The sequence below is a fragment of the Chiloscyllium punctatum genome, chromosome 37 (genome assembly GCF_047496795.1).
Source record: "Chiloscyllium punctatum isolate Juve2018m chromosome 37, sChiPun1.3, whole genome shotgun sequence".
Lineage (NCBI taxonomy): Eukaryota > Metazoa > Chordata > Chondrichthyes > Orectolobiformes > Hemiscylliidae > Chiloscyllium > Chiloscyllium punctatum.
The window spans coordinates 35,748,012-35,769,026 of record NC_092775.1 but is presented as its reverse complement, the minus strand read 5'-3'; the positions used below and the strand labels follow the sequence as shown (position 1 = coordinate 35,769,026).

Sequence of the window (21,015 nt, the reverse complement as noted above, 5' to 3'; positions counted from 1 at the left end):
ACTGTATCTCTTATGCTCGCATCCAAACTCAAATAAAAATGATTCTGTCTTTGATCTCTTTTCTCTCTTTCCAGCAAAGCAAAATATTCTTGAATCAGTATTGCCACTTCTCCTGCCTTTTTTGTTCTCTATCTTTTCTGTGCATTTTATATCCTTTTATGCTAAACCCCCAGTCTTCACTAATTTTGAAACCACTATATTACATTCCCACAGTGGGATTTGTATTTTTAGCTCATCAAACCTGTTTAGCATAATTTACGTCTTTATAGATATGACTAGTAATCCTGTCCTTGCTTCTCATTTAGAACTTCTTAATCCTATCTAAGTTGGAACTATTCTTCTGAAGTCTTATCCAGAACTCTACATTTTATGCATCTTATTCTTATTTTCTACTTCTTTTTGCCAGTGACCATCCCCCTGTGAATTTAGTTTAAACTCACTCCCACTGAAGAGTATTTCTTGTTTGATGACATTGAGCCTAGTCCTGTTGAGGTGCAGCCTTTTGAATAGATCTCTTCTTCCCCAGAACTGGTCCCAATGTCCTAACACTCTGAAGTCCTTCATTCTGCACTTTGGTTGAAGTCACACATTGACTAGATGTAATCCAGACATTGTCACCTTTGAGTTCTTACTTTCTCTGTAACTTCTGAAACTCTGATTATAGAGCCTTAATTCCTGGCTTCCAACCACACTGTCTTCACCCTGCAGAATATTCTGCACCCCGTAGGGCAGCATGGTGGCTCAGTGGTTAGAACTGCTGCCTCACAGCACCAGGTTCGATTCCAGCCTCAGGCTGTGTGGAGTTTGCACATTTTCCCCGTGTCTGCGTGGGTTTCCTCTGGGTGCTCTGGTTTCCTCCCACAGTCCAAAGATGTGCAAGTCAGGTGAATTGGCCATGCTAAATTGCCCATAGTATTAGGTGCATTAGTCAGAGGGGAACTGGATCTGGGTCCGTTACTCTTCGCAGGGTTGGTGCAGACTGGTTGGGCCGAAGGGCCTGTTTCCACACTGTAGGGAATCTAATCTAATCTATCCATGATGTCCTTAACCTATATAATTGGTTTGGGGTGGGGGAGATGGGGACACCATGCATGGCTCATAATGACAGTTACAGAATTGCCTATCTGACTATGGAATCTCCTATAACAACAGATTTCTACACTTTTCTGTTCCCCATTGTACCCTCAGGTCTCCTCTGCTGTTGGATGGCATTGTACTTATCCTGATATTGGCTTCTATTTTTCAGTCTACCCTCTTTACTTTTTCATCTTGTCCACTGACGCCATAATCTGGATTACAGTCCTTCAGTGTATGACCATTATCAGCAACTTCTAAAGTTAAAACAACTCATATTTCATTGCTGAATTTTACAGTGTTTTATATTAAAATTCAGTTATAAAGTTATAGAGATGTATAGCACAGAAACAGACTGTTCAGTCCAACTCGTCCATGTCGACCACCTATCCTAACCTAATCTAATCCCATTTGCCAGCACTTGGCTCATATTCACCTAAACACTTTCTACTCGTATACCCACCCAGATGCCTTTTAAATATTGTAATTGTACCAGGCTCCACCACTTCCTCTGGTAGCTCATTCCATACATGCACCAACCTCTGCGTGAAACATTTGCCCCTTAGGTCTCTTTTATATCTTTCCCCTCTCCCCCTAAACCTATGCCCTTCACTTCGAGACACCCCCACCCCAGGGAAAAGACCTTGTCTATTTAGCCGATCCATGCTCATGATTTTATAAGCCTCTATTAGGTCACCCCTCAGCCTCTGACGCTCCAGGCAAAACAGCCCCAGCCAATTCAGCCTCCCGCTATAGCTCAAAATCTCCAACCCTGGCAACATCCTTGCAAATCTTTTCTGAACCTTTTCAAATTTCACAACATCTTTCCGATAGAAAGGAGACCAGAAATGGACACAATATTCCAAAATATTGAAATATTGGCCTATTTCACAACATCCTTCTGATAGGAAGGAGACCAGAAATGCGCGCAATATTTCAAAATTTTAAAATATTGGCCTAACCAATGTCCTGTATGCTGCAACATGACCTCTCAACTCCTAAATTCAATGCTCTGACTAATAAAGGAAAGCATACGAAATGCCTTCTTCACTATCCTATCTACCTGCAACTCAAATTTAAAGGAACTATGAACCTGCGCTCCAAAGTCTCTTTGTTCCACAACACTCCCTAGGACCTTACCATTAAATGTATAAGTCCTGTTAAGATTTGCTTTCCCAAAATGCAGCACATCGCATTTATTGAAATTAAACACCATCTGCCACTTCTCAGCCCATTGGCCCATCTGAGCAAGATCCCATTGTAATCTGAGGTAACCTTCTTCGCTATCCACTACACCTCTAATTTTGGTGTCATCTGCAAACTTACTAACTGTACCGCTTATGCTCACATCCAATCATGTATATAAATGATGAAAAGTAGTGGACCCTGCAGTGATAATTGTGGCACTCCACTGATCACAGGCCACCAGTCTGAAAAACAACCCTCCACAACTGCTCTCTGTCTTCAACCTTTGAGCCAGTTCTGTATCTAAATGATGACTTCTCCTTTTATTCCATGAGATCTAACCTTGCTAACCAATCTCCCATGGGGAATCTTGTCAAATGCCTTACGAAAGTCCATATAGATCACATCCACTGCTCTGCCCTCATCAATCCTCTTTGTTTCTTCTTCAAAAAACTCAATCAAATTTGTGAGACATGATTTCCCACACACAAAGACTTGTTGACTATCCCTTATCAGTCCTTGCCTTTCCAAACACATGTACACCCTGTCCCTCAAGATTTCTTCTCATAACCTGCTCACCACTGATGTCAGGCTCACTGGTCTATAGTTCCCTGGCTTGTCCTTACCACCCTTCAAAAACAATGGCACTACGTTTGCCAACCTCCAGTCTTCCGGCACCTCACCTGTGACTATAGATGATACAAATATCTCTGTAAGGGGCCCAACAATCACTTCCCTAACTTCCCACAGAGTTCGAGAGTACACCTGATCAGATCCTGGGGATTTATCTGCTTTTATGCGTTTCAAGACATCCAGCACTTCCTCTTGTGCAATATGGACATTTTCCATGATGTCACTGTCTATTTCCCTATATTCTATATCTTCCATGTCCTTCCATGTTTAGTGTCTCCCCCATCTCCTGCAGCTCCACACACAGGCTGCCTTGCTTATCTTTGAGGGGCCCTATTCTCTTCCTAGTTACCTTTTTGTCTTTAAAGTATTTATAAAATCCCTTTGGATTGTCCTTAACCCTATGTCTTTGGTTAACCTATTTCCATGCAAAGCTTTGAGGTCAGTTTCGTAAAATTTTATTGGTTTCTGTTTCTGTGTTTTAGGTGTCAGTTTATAGTTAAGTTTTTTTATTACCATGGTTTCAGAGAAATAAATGCCCTTGGATTGGCAATCGTTCTGAGTAAACTCTGGACTGTTACATGTGCATCCTGTTCCAAGGTAGGGGGAACTCCAGGACAATTCATATATCCTGGATAACTCTTTGAGGATAGAGTTCTGAGAGAGCTCTGGGCCATGCAACTCAAAGAGAAGCGAGCAAGAGTGCCAGTGGGAGTCTGCAAATTGCAGTTAACATATATTCCGGGATACGCAGTAAATAAGGGATTGGGTGAGCATTAGACAAATTAAGAGAGAAAATCATTATTATGAAATATATTAAAAGGACTTCAAAAGTAATGATGTCAGGATTATTCTTAGTGCCTTCTGTTTGTGAATATAGAAACAGGAAGGTACAGGACATTGGTAAAGGAGGGAGGGCATTGGAACCAATTCTCAGAGAAACTACATCTGTATAAAAAGGCAGGTTAAACTTGACCAGAGCACAGACTAATGTTCTCACTGAGAGGTTAACTAATGGTGGGTTTCATTAATTTGTTATTTGGAAAAGAAGGAAAAGTAGCAAGAGAAGAGCAGGAATGAGAACAAGACAGAGGGACACATAAACCATGGCAACATTTTTTAAAACCCCAAAAGTTGTTGGCATCAGGTTGAATAAAATAGGATTAATAACACCTCCTTCGTTAATTCGTACTTACATCAATAACATTTCAGGCTCAAATTGTGACATTGGATTATGATGTATTTGCATTAATGGCGTGTAAAGACTACATGTTTAACTTACTTTATTTTAGGCTGTGTACTAAAAAAAAGGCAGATATTGCTTTCAATCAAAGAGATTATGCCAAGAGATTGCTGCAGTTTTAAAATCCATATTTACTAGAGCACATTGTGATGTGATTTTCTTGGAAATATGAGAGCAAAAGCAGACACAATGGAGCCATTGGGTCAGAACCTTCTAAAAGCATCCATTAAAATCAAACAATTTGGGAGATGCTGATGAAATTAAGGAAATAATTACTCTGGAAAATTTAGATTGTTAAATACATTGTCTAACATGCAAATAACTATTCAACAGATCCATGCTTACCTCATACTCTAAATTATATCTTCCCCAGATCAGGAACACCTCCAGACCCTGACCTAAATCTCCTCCGCCAATCCGATAGCCCTGTGCTCCAGACCTGCCAACACCCTGCCCTTCCTACCCCAGGACCCAATCTGTTTCAGGTTGCCTCTCCCAGGACATGTCCACACCCGTACTCTAATCTGGTGTTCGAACCTTCTCTGCCACTCTCAACATGATCCGCCTCTGCCACCTCAGAATTCAGCCACCCTTCTTCCCCCATTCCAGACAAAACCTACCAATCCTTCTCCATGCCTATATTTCCACCCACCCCAGCCTTCCTTCCCTCACTCCAGACTCAATCTGTCTGTGCCCAGTTCCAACTCTTCTACCCAACATATCGTTACCCTGGCACCAGAACTGACCACCATTCCCTCCCCCAAAGGACCCAACACCCACTTTCTCCCACCCTGTGCTGCTCCTGATATCTCGCACCTACCCTGACCGACTGAAAAACTGCCTCACATACCTTGACATGCTGTCACTGTGCACCTACCTCTCGACACTTGATATGCTCTATCATGGTACCCTGCACCTTAGTAACCTACCCCCTACTCATTTGTCATCCTACCCACCTGACTCCTTTTACTACCCATTCGGAACCTATCATACCTGGCCTTCTGAGCCCTTACCCATTTGGCACCCTAACCTCATACTTACCTTCTGTACTTAGCAATTGTAAGCAGTTGTCCAAATGGCTCGCTGTGATTCTGGACCTTTCAATTTCAGAATATGCCAGCTGAATGCTGGTTTTCCTTCTTCTGACAGTTTTGTAGTTAAAGAAAAGGACTGTCAGAATGGAAGCAATCCACTGCATTTCTGAAAGAGTCCTGATGAGAAACTCCAGAACTACAGACATCTTTCATTTTGTTAAAAAAACGGAGTTTCCCATTCTTCAAAAAATCCAGCCCCTTGTGTCAAACAGCAGAGAACTAAAAAGGAATTGAAAGGAAGACAAAAAAAAACCAAATTCTGTGCCTCGACTTGTGGTATGTGTTCCTGACTGTTTATTTTGCCTTTTTCCATTTTTAATATCTATGACCTGTATATGTATCTTTGTGTGTCTGTCTGTTTCTATGGAGAGAATTTAAAAAGGGTAGAGTTATACAGAGTTATAAGTTAGCAATTTATATTTCCTAAATGCCATTGGTTAAAGTCAGTCTCTCAGCAAAAAGCAGTTATTTTCTTGTTTAGTACAGAACTCTGTTAAATGCTTTCTTTTCACCTGAGATCATCAGTCAGGTAAACTAGGGTCTTTGCATAGTTTGATTAAATAGTTTGACATTTGTGATGACTCTGGGAATAAAGGGGCTTGAATTCTAGTGCATCACCCCAGTGAGTTGTGACAAGAGACAAAGCTCAAACGAGTTCTTGAATGAAACATTCCTGGTTACCAAGTGTTCGGGAATGGTAAGAGAAGGAATGGTGAAGAGGGCCCATAGCAGTATCAATGAAGTCTGAAACTGCAGTTTTGAATAGAAGGGATCCACTGGATCGTTCTAAGACTATCTATCTGGCTGGAGTCAAGGAACAGAACACAAGCTTTTACATTGTTGGGAATTTTATTTTACAGAGCTCAGAACTGGTGGGAGGGGATAGATGAGCAAATTTGTCAGCAAATTTCAAAGAGTGTAAACAAAAATAGTGTGATTAACAGTCTTACAATACTCTAATAAATGTTAATTCTGGAACCAGATAATGAAGTCGGAAACAACATGTCAATGCTTTTACTTAATACTAGATTTATTTGCAGAATGCAACATCACACATATCTGCTTTCTCTCTACCAACCCCAGAAATCCTCCTTTATGTGTTTTCAAGTACTTAATCAACCAATGCCCTTCACCTCTGTCGGTTTTACCATGGTAATGCAACAAATATTCCACTAATATTGTAGACTGAGAAATAAAAGAATAATGTGAAAGGTTGGGCGAAAGAAAAGTTTCCAGTACAGAAGAACATTTTCAATCAATGTTGTCATCACAATCCAGAAGGGGAGGAAGCAGTTTGAATCTGGATCCGGGAAACAAATCAAGTGGAGTGAGTTACAGGAGAGAAAATGTAGCTCACTATGTCCACAACATAATACAGTTTAAGATAATTACAAAAAGAGATCAAAAATTTCCAAGGTGAAACTACTCAACTGGTGTAGAGTTAAATGTGTTATTTAATAAGGAATTTAGCACAGAGAAGTTGGAAAAGGCAATTGCAGGGTAAAGAAGTAACAGACAATGGAGGGCCCCTAGATGAGATATATCAGATACACCATCAGCATAGTCCTTTCAAGGGAAAATGCAGCTAATTTGGACAAAAAAGGATGCAAAAGTTAAAACAAACTAGAAAAAGTATGCTCATGACAAGTATTAGAACTAAGCTTTAGTTTCTAACCAACAAGGTAGGAATTTAAAACACTATTGAGGTAGACAAAGAGAGAGTACAAGAAAAAATTAACAGACATCTTTAAACTGAATTGTAAAGCATTTTATAAATAGCTAAACTTAAGCAGTCTACATGTGAAAAGGTTGATTCCAGTAAGGTCCCAAAGGGAAATCCTCATAGAGTCATACAGCATGGAAACAGATCATCAGTCCAACCAGTCCACGCTGATAATGTTCCTAAACTAAACTAGTTTCACCTGCCCATATTTTGCCTGTATCCCTCCAAACCTTTCCTATTTATGAGCTTATCCAAATGTCTTTTAAACATTGTAACTAAACCTGAACATAGTACTTTCTCTGGCAGTTCATTCCAGTACGAACCACTCTCTGTGCCCCTTCATATCCTTTTTAAAATATTAAAATATAAAATTTTAAAATATTAAAAATATGCCCCCTGGTTTTGAACTCCCCCACCCTTGCATTCACCCTACCTATGCCTCTCATGATTTTATAAACCTCAATAAGGTCACCACCTCAACTTCCTATGTTCCCGTTAAATAGCCTTAGTCTTTCCAATCAATTTTTATATCACAAACTCTCTATTCTCAGCAGCTTCCCAGTAAATTTGTCTGAACCCACTTTAGTTTAATAATAATCCTTCCTGTAATAGGGCGACCTGAACTGCACATAATACTCCAGAACAGAGCTCACCAATGTTCTGTACAACCTCAACTAGATGTCCCAATTCCAATACTGAAAGGTTTGAGCAATAAAGGCAAGCATGCTAAACACCTTAACAAACTTGTCTACCTGTGACGCAAATTTCAAAGAATTATGTTCCAAACCTCTAGATCCTTCTGTATTACAACACTACCCAGGGCCCTGTCACTAATTTTATAAGCCCGGTGTTTATCATTTTCTTTTCTTTTAACTAATTCATAGGATGAAGGCATCACTGGCTAGGTGATTTATTGCCCTCCTCAATGGCCCAGAAGGCAGTTAAGAGTCAACTAAATTGAGTCACATGTAGGTCAGACTAGGTAAGAATGGCAGTTTCCCTTACCTAAAAAAGTATTAATGAACCACAATCAACAATCGATTCATGGTTATCACTAGACTCTTAATTCCAGGTGTAGAAGGAGGAGGCACGGCAGATATATTATTAGATTAGATTCCCTATTGTATGGAAACAGGTCTTTCAACCCAACAAGTCCATACTGACCCTCCGAAGAGTAAGTCACCCAGACCCATTCCCCTATCCTACCCTATATTTACCCCAAACTGATGCACCTAATACTCTGGGCAATTTCAGCATGGCCAATTCATCTTACCTGCACATCTTTGGATTAAATGAGTGCTTTGCATCTATCTTCACTTTGGAAACGAATAATGTGAAGGATACAATAGAAAAGGAGAGAGATGATATGCACTAGGTAATAATAGGTGGAGAAGACCTTTTAAAAATCATTATTGAAAAGTGGTGAATCACTTGGCCCAGATCGAATATATCCAAGGTTATTGAAAGAAACAGTGACATTGATCACAATTTTTAAATTCTTACTCAATTAGAGAGAAGTGTTGGAGGACTAGAAATTTGCTTTTACTTCAGCACTATCCAAGAAAAAAGGAGAGTCAAACCTGCAGGCCAATCAACCTAACACTGATGGTGAAGATTATTGGAAATCATCAGTGACAAAATAAACTTTCATTTGGAAAGGAGAGTATGCATGCATTTGTTAAATGTAAATAGTGTCTGATTTACTTGATTGATTTCTTTGAGAAACAGGGAAGTTCATGCTGTTGCTGTAAATGTCGTAAACATGGACACTTTGGAAGGCATTCAAAAAACTGCCACACAGGGCCTTATTGAGGGGCTGGAGCACATGGAATTAATAGGAGAATGACAATTTGAATATAAGGTCGACTCAATGACAGAAAATAAAGAATGCAGATAGATAAATCTTTCTCAGGCTGGACTTCGTTTTTGTCTTGGTATTCTCCAAGGTGAGTTTTGAGCCCATGACCCTTCCAGTTTTTCTAAATAACTTAAAGTTGGCTGTTGTGTTCAATAGTTCGTGGTTTAGTTGTCTGTGTCTATTGATTGTTCATTGTGCTGTTCGTCAAGACAGTGGGTGTAGCTTCATAAAAAGGCTTCCTTCAGTGCTAGAGGTTTCTATGATTCTAAACACATTCAACAACAATCTTCACTTGGATTACCTTGCCTGGTGAGTTCTCCTGATCTTGGATTTACATGATTCATTACATCAATTAATTTTAGTCATACTCCTCACATTGATCACAATTTTTCAATTCTTACTCAATTAATTTTAGTCATACTCCTCACATTCAGCTCTTCCCTTCAGCTTAGTCATTGCAGCAGTTAGGATCAGGGTAAGCATTAAAATGACGCATTATCCCTACACAACCCCCTTTTAGTTTCTCACTTTGATTAGTCATATTAACATGGAAAATATAAAAATTCAATTCAAATTGAATTTATACAGAACCTAATTAGGGACCTTTCAGAAATCAATCTCAAGAAAAGTGTAAGTAAAATATTGTGAATGCTGGAAATCTGAAATAAAATCAGAAGTGGTACAAATACGCAGGTCTGGTAGCACCGGGTAACTGTCTGTGTGGAGTTTGCACATTCTCCGGGTGCTCCAGTTTCCTCACACAATCCAAAGATGTGCAGGTTAGGTGAATTGGCCATGCTAAATTGCCCATAGTATTAGGTGCCTTAGTCAGCGGGAAAAAAAGGGTAGGGGACTGGGTCTGGATGAACCTACTCCTTCAGAGGGTTGGTTTGGACTTGTTGGGCTGAAGGGCCTGTTTCCATACTGTAGCTAACTTTAAATAAACGCTTTCAGCAGGCAGTTGTTTGAAGTCAAAACATTTTCTCCATATAGTTCTATCAATTACCTCCAAACAGGAGGAGTGTAGTCGTTGCTTATTGTAATGATCTGATTGGATAATATTAAATAATGAAAGTCATATTTAGTTTCGAAGGATTGCCAAAGACTTAGCAATTGTTTGTTCAACCATTTTAATTTGGCTAGTTTCTTCAAATCGACCTACTTTTGGGATTATTTTTCACCATAATCCATGCCCATGTCCTTCAAAATTCTCTTGAATCATGAATTAAACAAAGTTCACTTTTGGATGATTCAACTGATGAATACATGACTGAGGCTTTCTGTAGGATTCCTAATTGAGGCAGAATTAAATGAGAAAAAGCTGTCTGGCTCATTGAGCAGGATTCTCCCAAGAGACCAAACACAATGTGTGTTGTAGACTGCAATGGACATCAGGCTGATCCACAAATCAGCAAAGAAATTACTCTTCATTTATTTAGTCTTCTGATGAACATGAACAGCTTTAGGTAAGTATGTGAAATTTGCACAAATCCTGGCAAGTAATTGAGTACAACCCTCTAATGCCATAAAGTTGTACATCAATCTCCTCCTTCATTAGATTTTTCCTATGTATGCACAAATGCTAATACAGTAAAAATATCTCACCCTGTCACCTCCATTGACCCCAGGTAGAGCAAAAGAAGTTTTAGGAGGAAAGGGAAAAAGGTGAAGAAAAGAAATCTGACTAGCTCTTGTTTGGTTGCTTTGTTTTAATGTATATTTTTTCAATCCACCTGTTTGGAGATAATGGTACACAATTCTGGAGCAGGTGGGACTTAAACCTGGGCCTTCTGGTTCACAGAGGGGGACACTACCACTACACAACACCACTTTGGTACACTTGGGATTATTGTCTGATGTAACAATGGATGAGATTAGCAGTGATCGTATGGTTACCTGGAGATACTCACTGATTGAGCTTACATAGGAATAATGATTTTCTTGAGCAAAGTAATATAGTGAGTGGCTTATGTCTATGGAGCTGGTTCTAGTACACATCAGCATGCTCAGGGTCAAAGTAATAAACTTAACATAATGGTTAAGAAAAAAGGGAAATAATTTAATAAGTTAATTCAGGGAAACAAAGCATTTTCTACTTTTGGCATTGTTTCTGAATTAACATACATAACTTCCTCATATACTCATATTCCACTTTTTCATTGCTACTTTCTTTGAATAGATTCTGTGATTTTTTGTGCTCTTTTTTAAACTTTCAACACCTATTGTTATCTACCTCCTTTGTTTCCTTTTCAATAATTCTCTAGGCGACTGAAGCTCCAATATGTTTCTTCCCTACTTTTCCCTATTCAAGGTAGAAATGGGTATTGCTAAAATATCTCATCAGGCAAAAGGCTATCATATAGACAGTTCCGAAGAAAAGGAGCTCTATAAATTTGCTACTGTTCAGAGGAAAATTATATCTGAAAGGTTAACCTGTCATTCTGCTTCCAATGTAAAACAAACCTATTATTCAACTCCTATTTTGTTTCTTATAGTCAGTGCGTTTACTGCTTCATGTACCGCTAATACAGCCATCACATTTTAACTGATACATGTATGCTATACTAAAACAATTGCTAAAATTGGCAAAGAAAATGCACAACTTTGATTAGAAGGGAAACAGACACCTTGTGTACATTTAGTATTTTTAAACCAAATGATGTCCAGAAAATATGGCAAAGTCTCAACCATATGTCACAGTTTCAGGAGTTAAATTTTCTACCTGCGATCTGTATAGACCACACAGTCAATAGCCTTCTCCAATGCAAAACTGCTCAAAAATAGATTGCAGGCAAATGAAAGAGGATTCTGAAAACATTATCAAGAATGATAGACTTAATTGAGGTTTTTAAAAGAGAAAAGAGATGCGAAAAGATGGAGGATAAGGAAGGGGATCCAGGCAACACATTAAGGTGGCTGGAGACTTTTCCAGCAGAAGTAGAGTGGAAGAAACATTGAGGTATAAAGATGGGGGGGGGGGTATAGGGTCTGAGTGGTCTGTGAAGACCATCGCACTAACAGATAAAAAGACATGGCTGGATTTAAATTTTGAAAGACTTGACAGGTAACAGAGGTAAGATGCAAAATCATGAGAATGAGGATTTTAATTCAATATGTTGGGAAGAAACCAAATGAAAAGACAACAATGTTAGGAAAAGCATGACTAGGACTTGGTGACAGAGATTTGTATGGGTGCAAATTATTGAAGAATGGAATTCAAAATGCCTAAAATAGTCTGTAATTTATTATGAGAGGAGGGGATGAGGTTTTTCACAGCAGTGACAGGACAGATGCATTGGCAAAAGTAGGCAGCAGCTCAAAGTAATCTGATTACAGAGAGGGTATAGAGTTTGAAATTCATTGCGGGATTGCATAGGACACAGATTGCACATTGTTTGGTTCAGCTTGAACAAGTGACAGGAGAGGGGCATGTTAAAGATTGAGAGATTTTCACAGCAGCTGAATTCACTTCATTTTTTCCTAATGAACAATTAGTGGAGACTTGGGTTCAGGCACAAACAGATGCCAGACAGATAATATCACAACTTGGAGGCAATGGAGAGACAGAGAGAGAGAGCTGGTCATTGCTACCTGTTACAAATACAAGAATCTATAAGATTATTATATTTTTCATTGTTTCCTTTATGTTGAGATATGACAGTCTCTTGAGGAGGAATATGGTGATAATCCCAAACTCTGCCAAGCGACAGTCCCATGTGATTAGTTGTTATGGAGAAAGAGAAAATCCCGGTTTTACATCTTGACATAAAAGAGGGTCCGGCTGTTCTTTCTGGATGCAAACTCATTTAGACTCAGAGGCCTGAAGAGGGATGGTGCTGGAGGATGCAGCAGCATAGGTAAAACTGTGAGAGACTTGTAAAAGTTGGTGTGCTGCTTAAAAGAGAACAATTGGTCACTTTGAAATTAAAGGAGAAGGAATTTCCAGTGATGGTCTCATGGCTGGAAGTCAATTTGAAGATACTTAGAAGGTTGAGTGAAGGGACTTTCAAAGGATAATCGAAGTTTTACCCTGTCATACAAGCGAAAAGGTAGCTCAATGAAATGCCAGAAGGACTTGAACCACAAAGCTAGCAGACTGCTCAGAATGTAGCATAATGTCAAAACAAGTTGTCAAGTATTTCCAGTTATGTTAATTGGTTAATGGGAGATCATTTTCTGTAGTTGGAGTGTTAGTCACTTATTAGGGTAATGTCTAATCCATGATGATATTTTATTGGTTACAGTGAAATCTTGTGAGAGACATTGCATCAGTCTTTGTGCAATCCATAAATCTATTTAAAAGTTATCAGTTAATGTACCACAGTACACATTTAGAACTGAATCTGTTACGAGCCAGTGTTACTGGGGACAAAACATAAATGAAGAAAAGTAGCAAAACATTGGATGACCATATGCAGAGACAGAAAAAGCTATTTTGTTGGGATTTGCTGGTTGTATTGAAATGGAATCAAGTACAAGTAGTGTTGCTGAGTGAACGGTCAAGTCAAACACCGTGTCAGGTTTGAATAGAATTGACTGATTGTGGTCACAAAGAACCTTGACCAGAGCAATCTTAATTTTGTAGGGCAGGGTAGAAACTGAATTAGGACATTCAAATGGATTTCATAATCTGTATCAAAAAGACTTATACTTCTTTTGACAGATTTTCCCGTTTGCTTTTTCATCACATTCTAGGTGTGCAATTGAACGACATTGCAAACCTTGAATCGCAGAAACTACCAAGCACACTAAGAAGTGCTACTAAAATAGTTCTTTCAAAAAAAAGGCAAATGAGACACATGCCACAAAGAGCAAGTGGTTGAAGTAATTTCTTTTATCTCTGGAATCTTGTGCCATTGACCAGTTCGGCGTTGGCTCATATCAGCAATTCTCCACAAAGGAACCCTTTGCATCAAAATCAAGCCATGACAGAAGGTGGTGACTAGAGATTATGTGCTTCTGAACAGGTTGGGAAACAATCAGATGCGAAGGCAAGGAAGTCATCTCCATTGTGACTCTCCGGAACACATTTCAAATGGAAACATTTCAGCAGATATTGAAAAATGGACATTGTTGGATTAGCCTCTTGGCCCTGTAAATTGTTAATTCTTTATAAATAAAATATTTATCCTCAAAGCAAAAATTGAACAAGCTTCGCTATATTTTCTTCACAAAGCTGTAATTTTCTCTCAGAATAATTTTAAATAAAGGAAGCAAATGTACTATTCTCTTCACCATTTATTTTGCACAGAAGCCTCAGTATCAGTCTCTGTCAACTTTGATCATTCTACTCTCCTTTCCATAATTGAAGACACAATGTAGTTTATTATATGACTGTAGCCACATTAAATTAATAAATATAATTGCAGCATAAGGCTGGAAAATGCTGGAAAAAGGATGCATGCCTGGCGGCATCTGTGGAGAGAGTAGAGTTAGCATTTCAGGGACCAATTCATGATTTCTGATGAAAGATCACTGACTTGAAATGTTACCCATATCTCTCTCTCCAGATGATTCCAGCAGTGCTGAGTATTTCTCATATTTACCGTTTTTAGTTCAGATTTCCAGTATCTGCAGAATACTGTTTCTGTATAAATAAAATGCACTTGAATAGTTATGAACCATGAAACAAGCACAAGGGGCTAATATAGATTTGCCTTGATTCAAAAACAGTTAATATTTCCTGATTATAAGTTGTGGCAAACAAACATTAATGTAACAGAATATAATAAATAGATTCAACTTCAGGTAACTAGCAGAGACATCTAAAGCACTTGCCAAAAAATATCAAACCTACAATACAGATGCTACTTTAGATGCGCATGCAATTAAGACATCTCAAACAAAATACAATATTTATGTAAAGCAGTTCTCTTCTCTAAGACACTTCATTTATCCAAGATTTATTGATTTTAGTTGTTTGAGTTTAGAATTTTTTTTCTCCACATTTAGTGTACGTCATGTGCATACATACAAATACTTCAATCTTATTCTTCCAATGCTTACCCGAACCAGCTGGAGGGGGAAGGGCCCTCTGGAATTTTCTGGCACATTAATTGGAGGAATGACCCAATCTCTCTTCTGTCGTTTCAGCCCATTGGAGCTCTGCTGTTGGCGCCATGGAAACAGTGTATCATCAAGATGCTGTTCAGACTCAGGAGGCATATTCTTCCTTCCATTCTGCACATGAAATAAAAGACAAACTCTTCAGAAATCCCTTCAGGAAATCGCTTGCTGAAACAGCCTCTGATAGTCAGTCGAACCCAAAGAAAATCCATGCACATGAACATAAATCAAAGTGTTCCAGTTCAACAACTTGAGACAACTCATTTGCAACTGTTTAACTAAAACACAAAGATTATCATATATAAATCAACTTGGATTTTGGAATAACTGTATTCATCCAATTACTACTATTGAAAATAAGATATCCACACCTATAAAAAATGCAGCTTTTCTTTCAAACCTTGTGAAACCTTTACATGATCTGATCCAATTTGGTACTCAAAATAGAGTAACAAGAACACAGTTTACTTCCATGCAGGAGGGTGGGGGTGGGGAGAAAGTAGCATAGAGTACAATGGGTGAGTGGGGGAGGGGATGAAGGTGAGAGGTCAAGGAGGAGAGGGTGGAGTGGATAGGTGGAAAAGAATATAGGCAGGTAGGACAAGTCCGGACAAGTTATGGGAACAGTTACTGAGCTGGAAGTTTAGAACTAGGGTGAGGTGGGGGAAGGGGAAATGAGGAAACTGTTGAAGTCCACATTGATGCCCTGGGGTTGAAGTGTTCCTAGGTCCAAAGCAATTCTCCTTTCCTGATGGCCTGCTTCTTTTCTTCCTACCCAGCATGGGAACTTTTAATCCTAGAACGGACTTTCATAGCGAGTGTCAAACTCAAATTTCCTTCTCTCTAGCCCAAGCCAGGTGAATTTACAAACCTCCTTCAAATCCTTTCAAACTCAAAATCTTCAATTTGAACACAAGCTCCCAGCTGCATTCTTACATTCAATAATATCAGTAATTTCTCTGCTTCAGGTGAAGGACTAGCTACCTCTATCTCCTGTTCTCTGCTTCTCAGATGGCTGAAAACTGACTTGCGTTTCAAAGGATCATTGGTATCTTAGAAATTCATACCACAGTGACCTGATATGGACCGTGTATCCAGGTAGAAATGTTAATAACTTTCCTGGATTATCAGTTACATTTTATGTTAGAACCATGTAGACAGCTTAAACTTCTATTAATTTCTAAAACTTAACATTTCTAACATGTTGCTGTGGGATTGGAAAGCAGAGTCATCTGGCCAGGACCTGAGCTAGATAAAATTTGGGCAAGGGAATTGCATGAGAGACCAAAGTTCAGAATCCTGGTGGTAGGATGAATTTTTAGAAATTAAATTCTTGGAATTTTAAAAGTGGTTCAAGATTTCCAACAGTAAGCATTGGGAAGCCCTATCTCCCTACAACACATGGACTGTGGAATTCAAGAAAGCAACTCAACCCCATTTCTCAAAGACAACTAGGGCTGGGCAATAAATGCTGGCATAGCCAGTGAGGCCCACATTCCATTAGTAAAGAAAAGAAAAATGCATTTGCATCTCATCCATTCTCATTAAAAGGCCAGATTGCCAGAATTAAGTTTCCCCTTTCAATACATGCCTCAGATTCACGAGTGCACAGCAAAGCAGAGAGCAGGTATGATGGTCATCTTCTGTGACATTTGAATGAGTCACATATATCATATCATGGAGTTTAATTTAGATAAATGCGAGGTGCTGCATTTTGGAAAATCAAATCAGAGCCGGACTTATAAACTTAATGGTGAGGTCCGTGGGAGTGTTGCTGTACAAAGAGACCTTGGAATGCAAGTTCATAGTTCCTTGAAAGTAGAGTCTCAGGTAGATAGGATATTGAAGGTGGTGGTTGGTATGCTTTTCTTTATTGGGTAGAGCATTGAGTACAGGAGTTGGGAGGTCATGTTGTGGGCGTACAGGACATTGGTTAGGCTACTTTTGGAATATTGCATGCAATTCTGGTCTCCTTCCTATTGGAAGGATGTTGTGAAACTTGAAAGGATTCAGAAAAGGATGTAACCTAGTTGGAGATTTGAGCTATAGGGAGATGTTGAAGACGCTGGAACTGCTTTTTCTGGAGTGTTGGAGGCTGAGGGGTGGCCTTATAGAAGTTTATGAAATCATGAGGGGCATGGATGGGATAAATAGACAAGAACTTTTCCCCGGAGTATGGGAGTCCAGAGATAGCGGCCATAGGTTTAGGATGAGAGGGGAAAAATTTAAAGGGGATTTAAGGGATAAATTTTTCACACAGTGGGTGGTACGTGGATGGAATGAGCTGCCAGAGAAAGTGGAGGAGGCTGGTACAATTACAGCATTTAAAAGGCATCTGAATGGGTATGTGAACAGGAAGGGTTTAGAGGGATATGGGCCAGGTGCCAGCAAATGGGACTAGATTAGATTAGGATATCTGGTCAGCATGGACGAGTTGGACCGAAGAGTCTGTTTCCATGCTGTACATCTCTATGACTATTACTCTATGAACCCGAAGCTTGGGACAGCCGAACCCCAGATATCGACTTGCAATTAGGCATTGGTGAACTGTGAGGCCTCTTTCTTTCCTTGAGTGATTAACAGTCAATCCATAATCAGTGTATTTTTTATTGTCCATTAATCTAATCATCTAGCACCTTCTTTCCATTAAGACATCTTGGTCTTCTCTGTAACTTTCAGCAATACAGCCAGTGCAGTCATCAAGGGCCGAATGGGCTCCTTCTGTACTATAACAATTATGTGATTCTGTAAATAAAACTACCCAGCTTTGTTATCAGACGGCATACTAGAATAGGTTACATGATGCCCTTCATTTCTCCATTTTTAAACATAGATTCAAGAGGCTGTGCCTAAACAGAACAATTTTCTTAGTTTTGTATTTATTACAACTAATGTCTTAACACTACGAAAATTAGTGGTTTTCATGAGTTATTTTGGTTTACATCAGTGGAATTGTTTAAATCTTCAGAAATGGCCATTTTCTATTCTTTTGCAGTTCCCTTGACTCAAAGGGCTTTTACAAAGACATTAAGGACAAAAGCGTAACTAGGGAGAGAATAGGGCTCCTCAAAGATCAGCAAGGCGACCTTTGTGTGGAGCCACAGGAGACGAGGGAGATACTAAATGAGTATTTTGCATCAGTGCTTCCTGTGGAAAAAGACATGAAAGATATAGAATGTAGGGATATATATGGTGACATCTTAAAAATATCCATATTACAGAGGAGGAAGTGCTAGATGTCTTGAAAAGCATAAAAGCGGATAAATCCCCAGGATCTGATCAGGTGCACCCTAGAACTTTGTGGATAGCTAGGGAAGTGATTGCTGGGCCTCTTGCTGAGATATTTGGATCATCGACAGTCACAGGTGAGGTGCTGAAAGACTAGAGGTTGGCTAACGTGGTGTCACTTTTTAAGAAAGATGATAAGGACAAGCCAGGGAATTATAGACCAGTGAGCCTGACGTCGGTGGTGGGCAAGTTGTTGGAGGGAATCCTGAGGTACAGAATGTACATGTATTTAGAAAGGCAAGGACTGATTAGGGATAGTCAACATGGCTTTGTGTGTGGGAAATCATGTCTCACAAACTTGATTGAGTTTTTTGATGAAGTAACAAATAGGATTGATGAGGGCAGAGTAGTAGATGTGATCTATATGGACTTCAGTAAGGCGTTCGACAAGGTTCCCCATGGGAGACTAGTGAGCGAGGTTAGATCTCATGGAATACAGGGATAACTAGCCACTTAGATACAGAACTTGCTGAAAGGCAGAAGACAGAGGGTGGTGGTGGAGGGTTGTTTTTCAGACTGGAGGCCTGTGCCCAGTGGAGTGCCACAAGGATCGGCGCTGGGTCCAATACTTTTCATCATTTATATAAATGATTTGGATGTGAGCATAAGAGGTGTAGTTAGTAAGTTTGCAGATGACACCAAAATTGGTGGTATACTGAACAGCAAAGAAGGTTACCTCAGATTACAACAGGATCTTGATCAGGTGGGCCAATGGGCTGAAAAGTGGCAGATGGAGTTTAATTCAGATAAATGTGAGGTGCTGCATTTAGGGAAAGCAAGTCTTAGCAGGACTTATACACTTAATGGTAAGGTTCAGAGTGTTGCTGAACAAAGAGACCTTGGAGTGCAGGCTCATAGCTCCTTGAAAGTGGAGTCACAGGTAGATAGAATAGTGAAGAACGTTTTTGGTATGCTTTCCTTTATTGGTCAGAATACTGAGTACAAGAGTTGGGAGATCATGTTGTGGCTATGCAGGACATTGGTTAGGCCACTTTTGGAATATTGCATGCAATTCTGGTCTCCTTCCTAATGGAAAAATGTTGTGAAACTTGGAAGGGTTCAGAATAGATTTACAAGGATTTTGCCAGAGCTGGAGGATTTGAGCTATAGGGAGAGGTTGAATAGGCTGGAGTTGTTTTCCCTGGAGCATCGGAGACTGAGGGGTGACCTTATAGAGGTTTATAAAATCATGAGGGGCATGGATAGGATAAATAGACAAAGTCTTTTCCTTGGGGTCAGGGAGTCCAGAACTAGACGGAATAAGTTTAGGGTGAGAGGGGAAAGATACAAAAGAGACGTATGGGGCAATTTTTTCATGCAGAGAGTGGTACGTGTATGGAATGAGCTGTCAGAGGATGTGGTGGATGCTGGTGCAATTACAACATTTAAAAGGCATCTGGATGGGTATATGAATAGGAAAGGTTTGGAGGGATATGGGCCAGGTGCTGGCAGGTAGGACTAGATATCTGGTTGGCATGGACAAGTTGGACCGAAGGGTCTGTTTCTGTGCTGTGCATCTCTATGACCCTATAACTATCTGCTGTATGTGTTAAAGCTCCTTGGAATGTAATGTTTGGTTACTGATTCTTGCTATTATCTTTGAGCAAAATACAAAATAATTCGTTCATAATTTATCAGGTAGAGTATTGTTATGCCACAAAAAAAATCTGGATGACCAAATAAAGCAACGCTCTTCAATATGTAGAGTGTATCTGAAACAAAAATCCTTTCAATGAGTCATCACTTTATGCCCTGCCACAAATAATGCTTCAGGACTCATTTTTATTACCAAGTCAACATTGACTCCATAACAGAAGTGATACTGAAAACAACTAATAGCCACAACTTTAATGTGTTGAGACACAGAACCAAAAAACTCTGTTTGAAATCAAGTCTTAATGGGCACTCAGCCCTGGGGTAAGGACCAAAGTAATTTCAAGTGACATAAGGAATATTCTCCCTTTACAAGCACTCAAATACACTGTCAGCTCAGTTGACCAAGAAATGACCATGAGACCCTATGAAATAGTTCGACTCGAGCTATCTCAGTTCCTTGGTTATAATTTGCAACTGATAGTGGGAACGAGGAAAAGATTCCACAGCAAACATTGTGTCATCTCATTTAATATCACTGAACTGTAATATTATGAAGATGATTTTATTGGAGCCTGCTAACTTGCTCTCATTCACTACCACTGCTTAAACATTAAACATTCCTGGCAGCATCTGCGGAGAGAGAAACCACTGGTGCTGCCAGACCTCATGAGTTTCTCCAGCATTCTGTATGTTTATTTCAAATTTCCAGCATCCACTGAAATTTGCCTTTAAATATTAAACAAGCTCCATTTAAATCTATTGACCTAATCAATTTTATGTATCACCTGCAAATATAAATTTGGACAAAAAATGCCTAAAATTACCAGCAAAACCAAAATAGCATTAAATATTTGAACGCAGGCTGATTTTCCCCAGAGTTTATTGAAGTACCGTTTCAATTCGTGTTTCACGGAGGGTTAGTCGCTGCAAGACCTAATGAATCTTCTCATGTGATCATCCCAAACTGGCCTCATCAACTACCTACCCTGCCCCTATGGTGCCCTTCTTATTGGATTCTAGCCCAACTGCCTTACTGGAAGTAAATGGCACTGTTAGGGTGTCCTGGGATATACCAGCATCTCTGGCATCAGCACCACATTTAAAATGCTATTGCCCACCCAGTCCAAGTGCTTGCAGTCTGGAGTCACCCTGCATGGTTGCAGATATTCATCCTGGGCATGGTGGAGAAGGGGAAACTGGCACACTACTTTGTGGAGGGAACTTGAAGATGCTGGTGGATGTGATGCTCCAGAAGAGG

General features: G+C 39.6%; 1 protein-coding gene across 2 annotated transcripts in view; it reads right to left on the bottom strand.

Annotated features, from left to right (window-relative positions):
• LOC140462989 (cadherin-4-like) overlaps positions 1-21,015 on the bottom strand; it is a 656,453-nt gene that overhangs the window by 224,397 nt on the left and 411,041 nt on the right. For both annotated transcript variants that reach the window (XM_072556570.1, XM_072556571.1), the window contains one exon: positions 14,814-14,987. In XM_072556570.1, the coding sequence (XP_072412671.1) occupies positions 14,814-14,987 (174 nt within the window). The remainder of the gene's footprint in view (positions 1-14,813; positions 14,988-21,015) is intronic.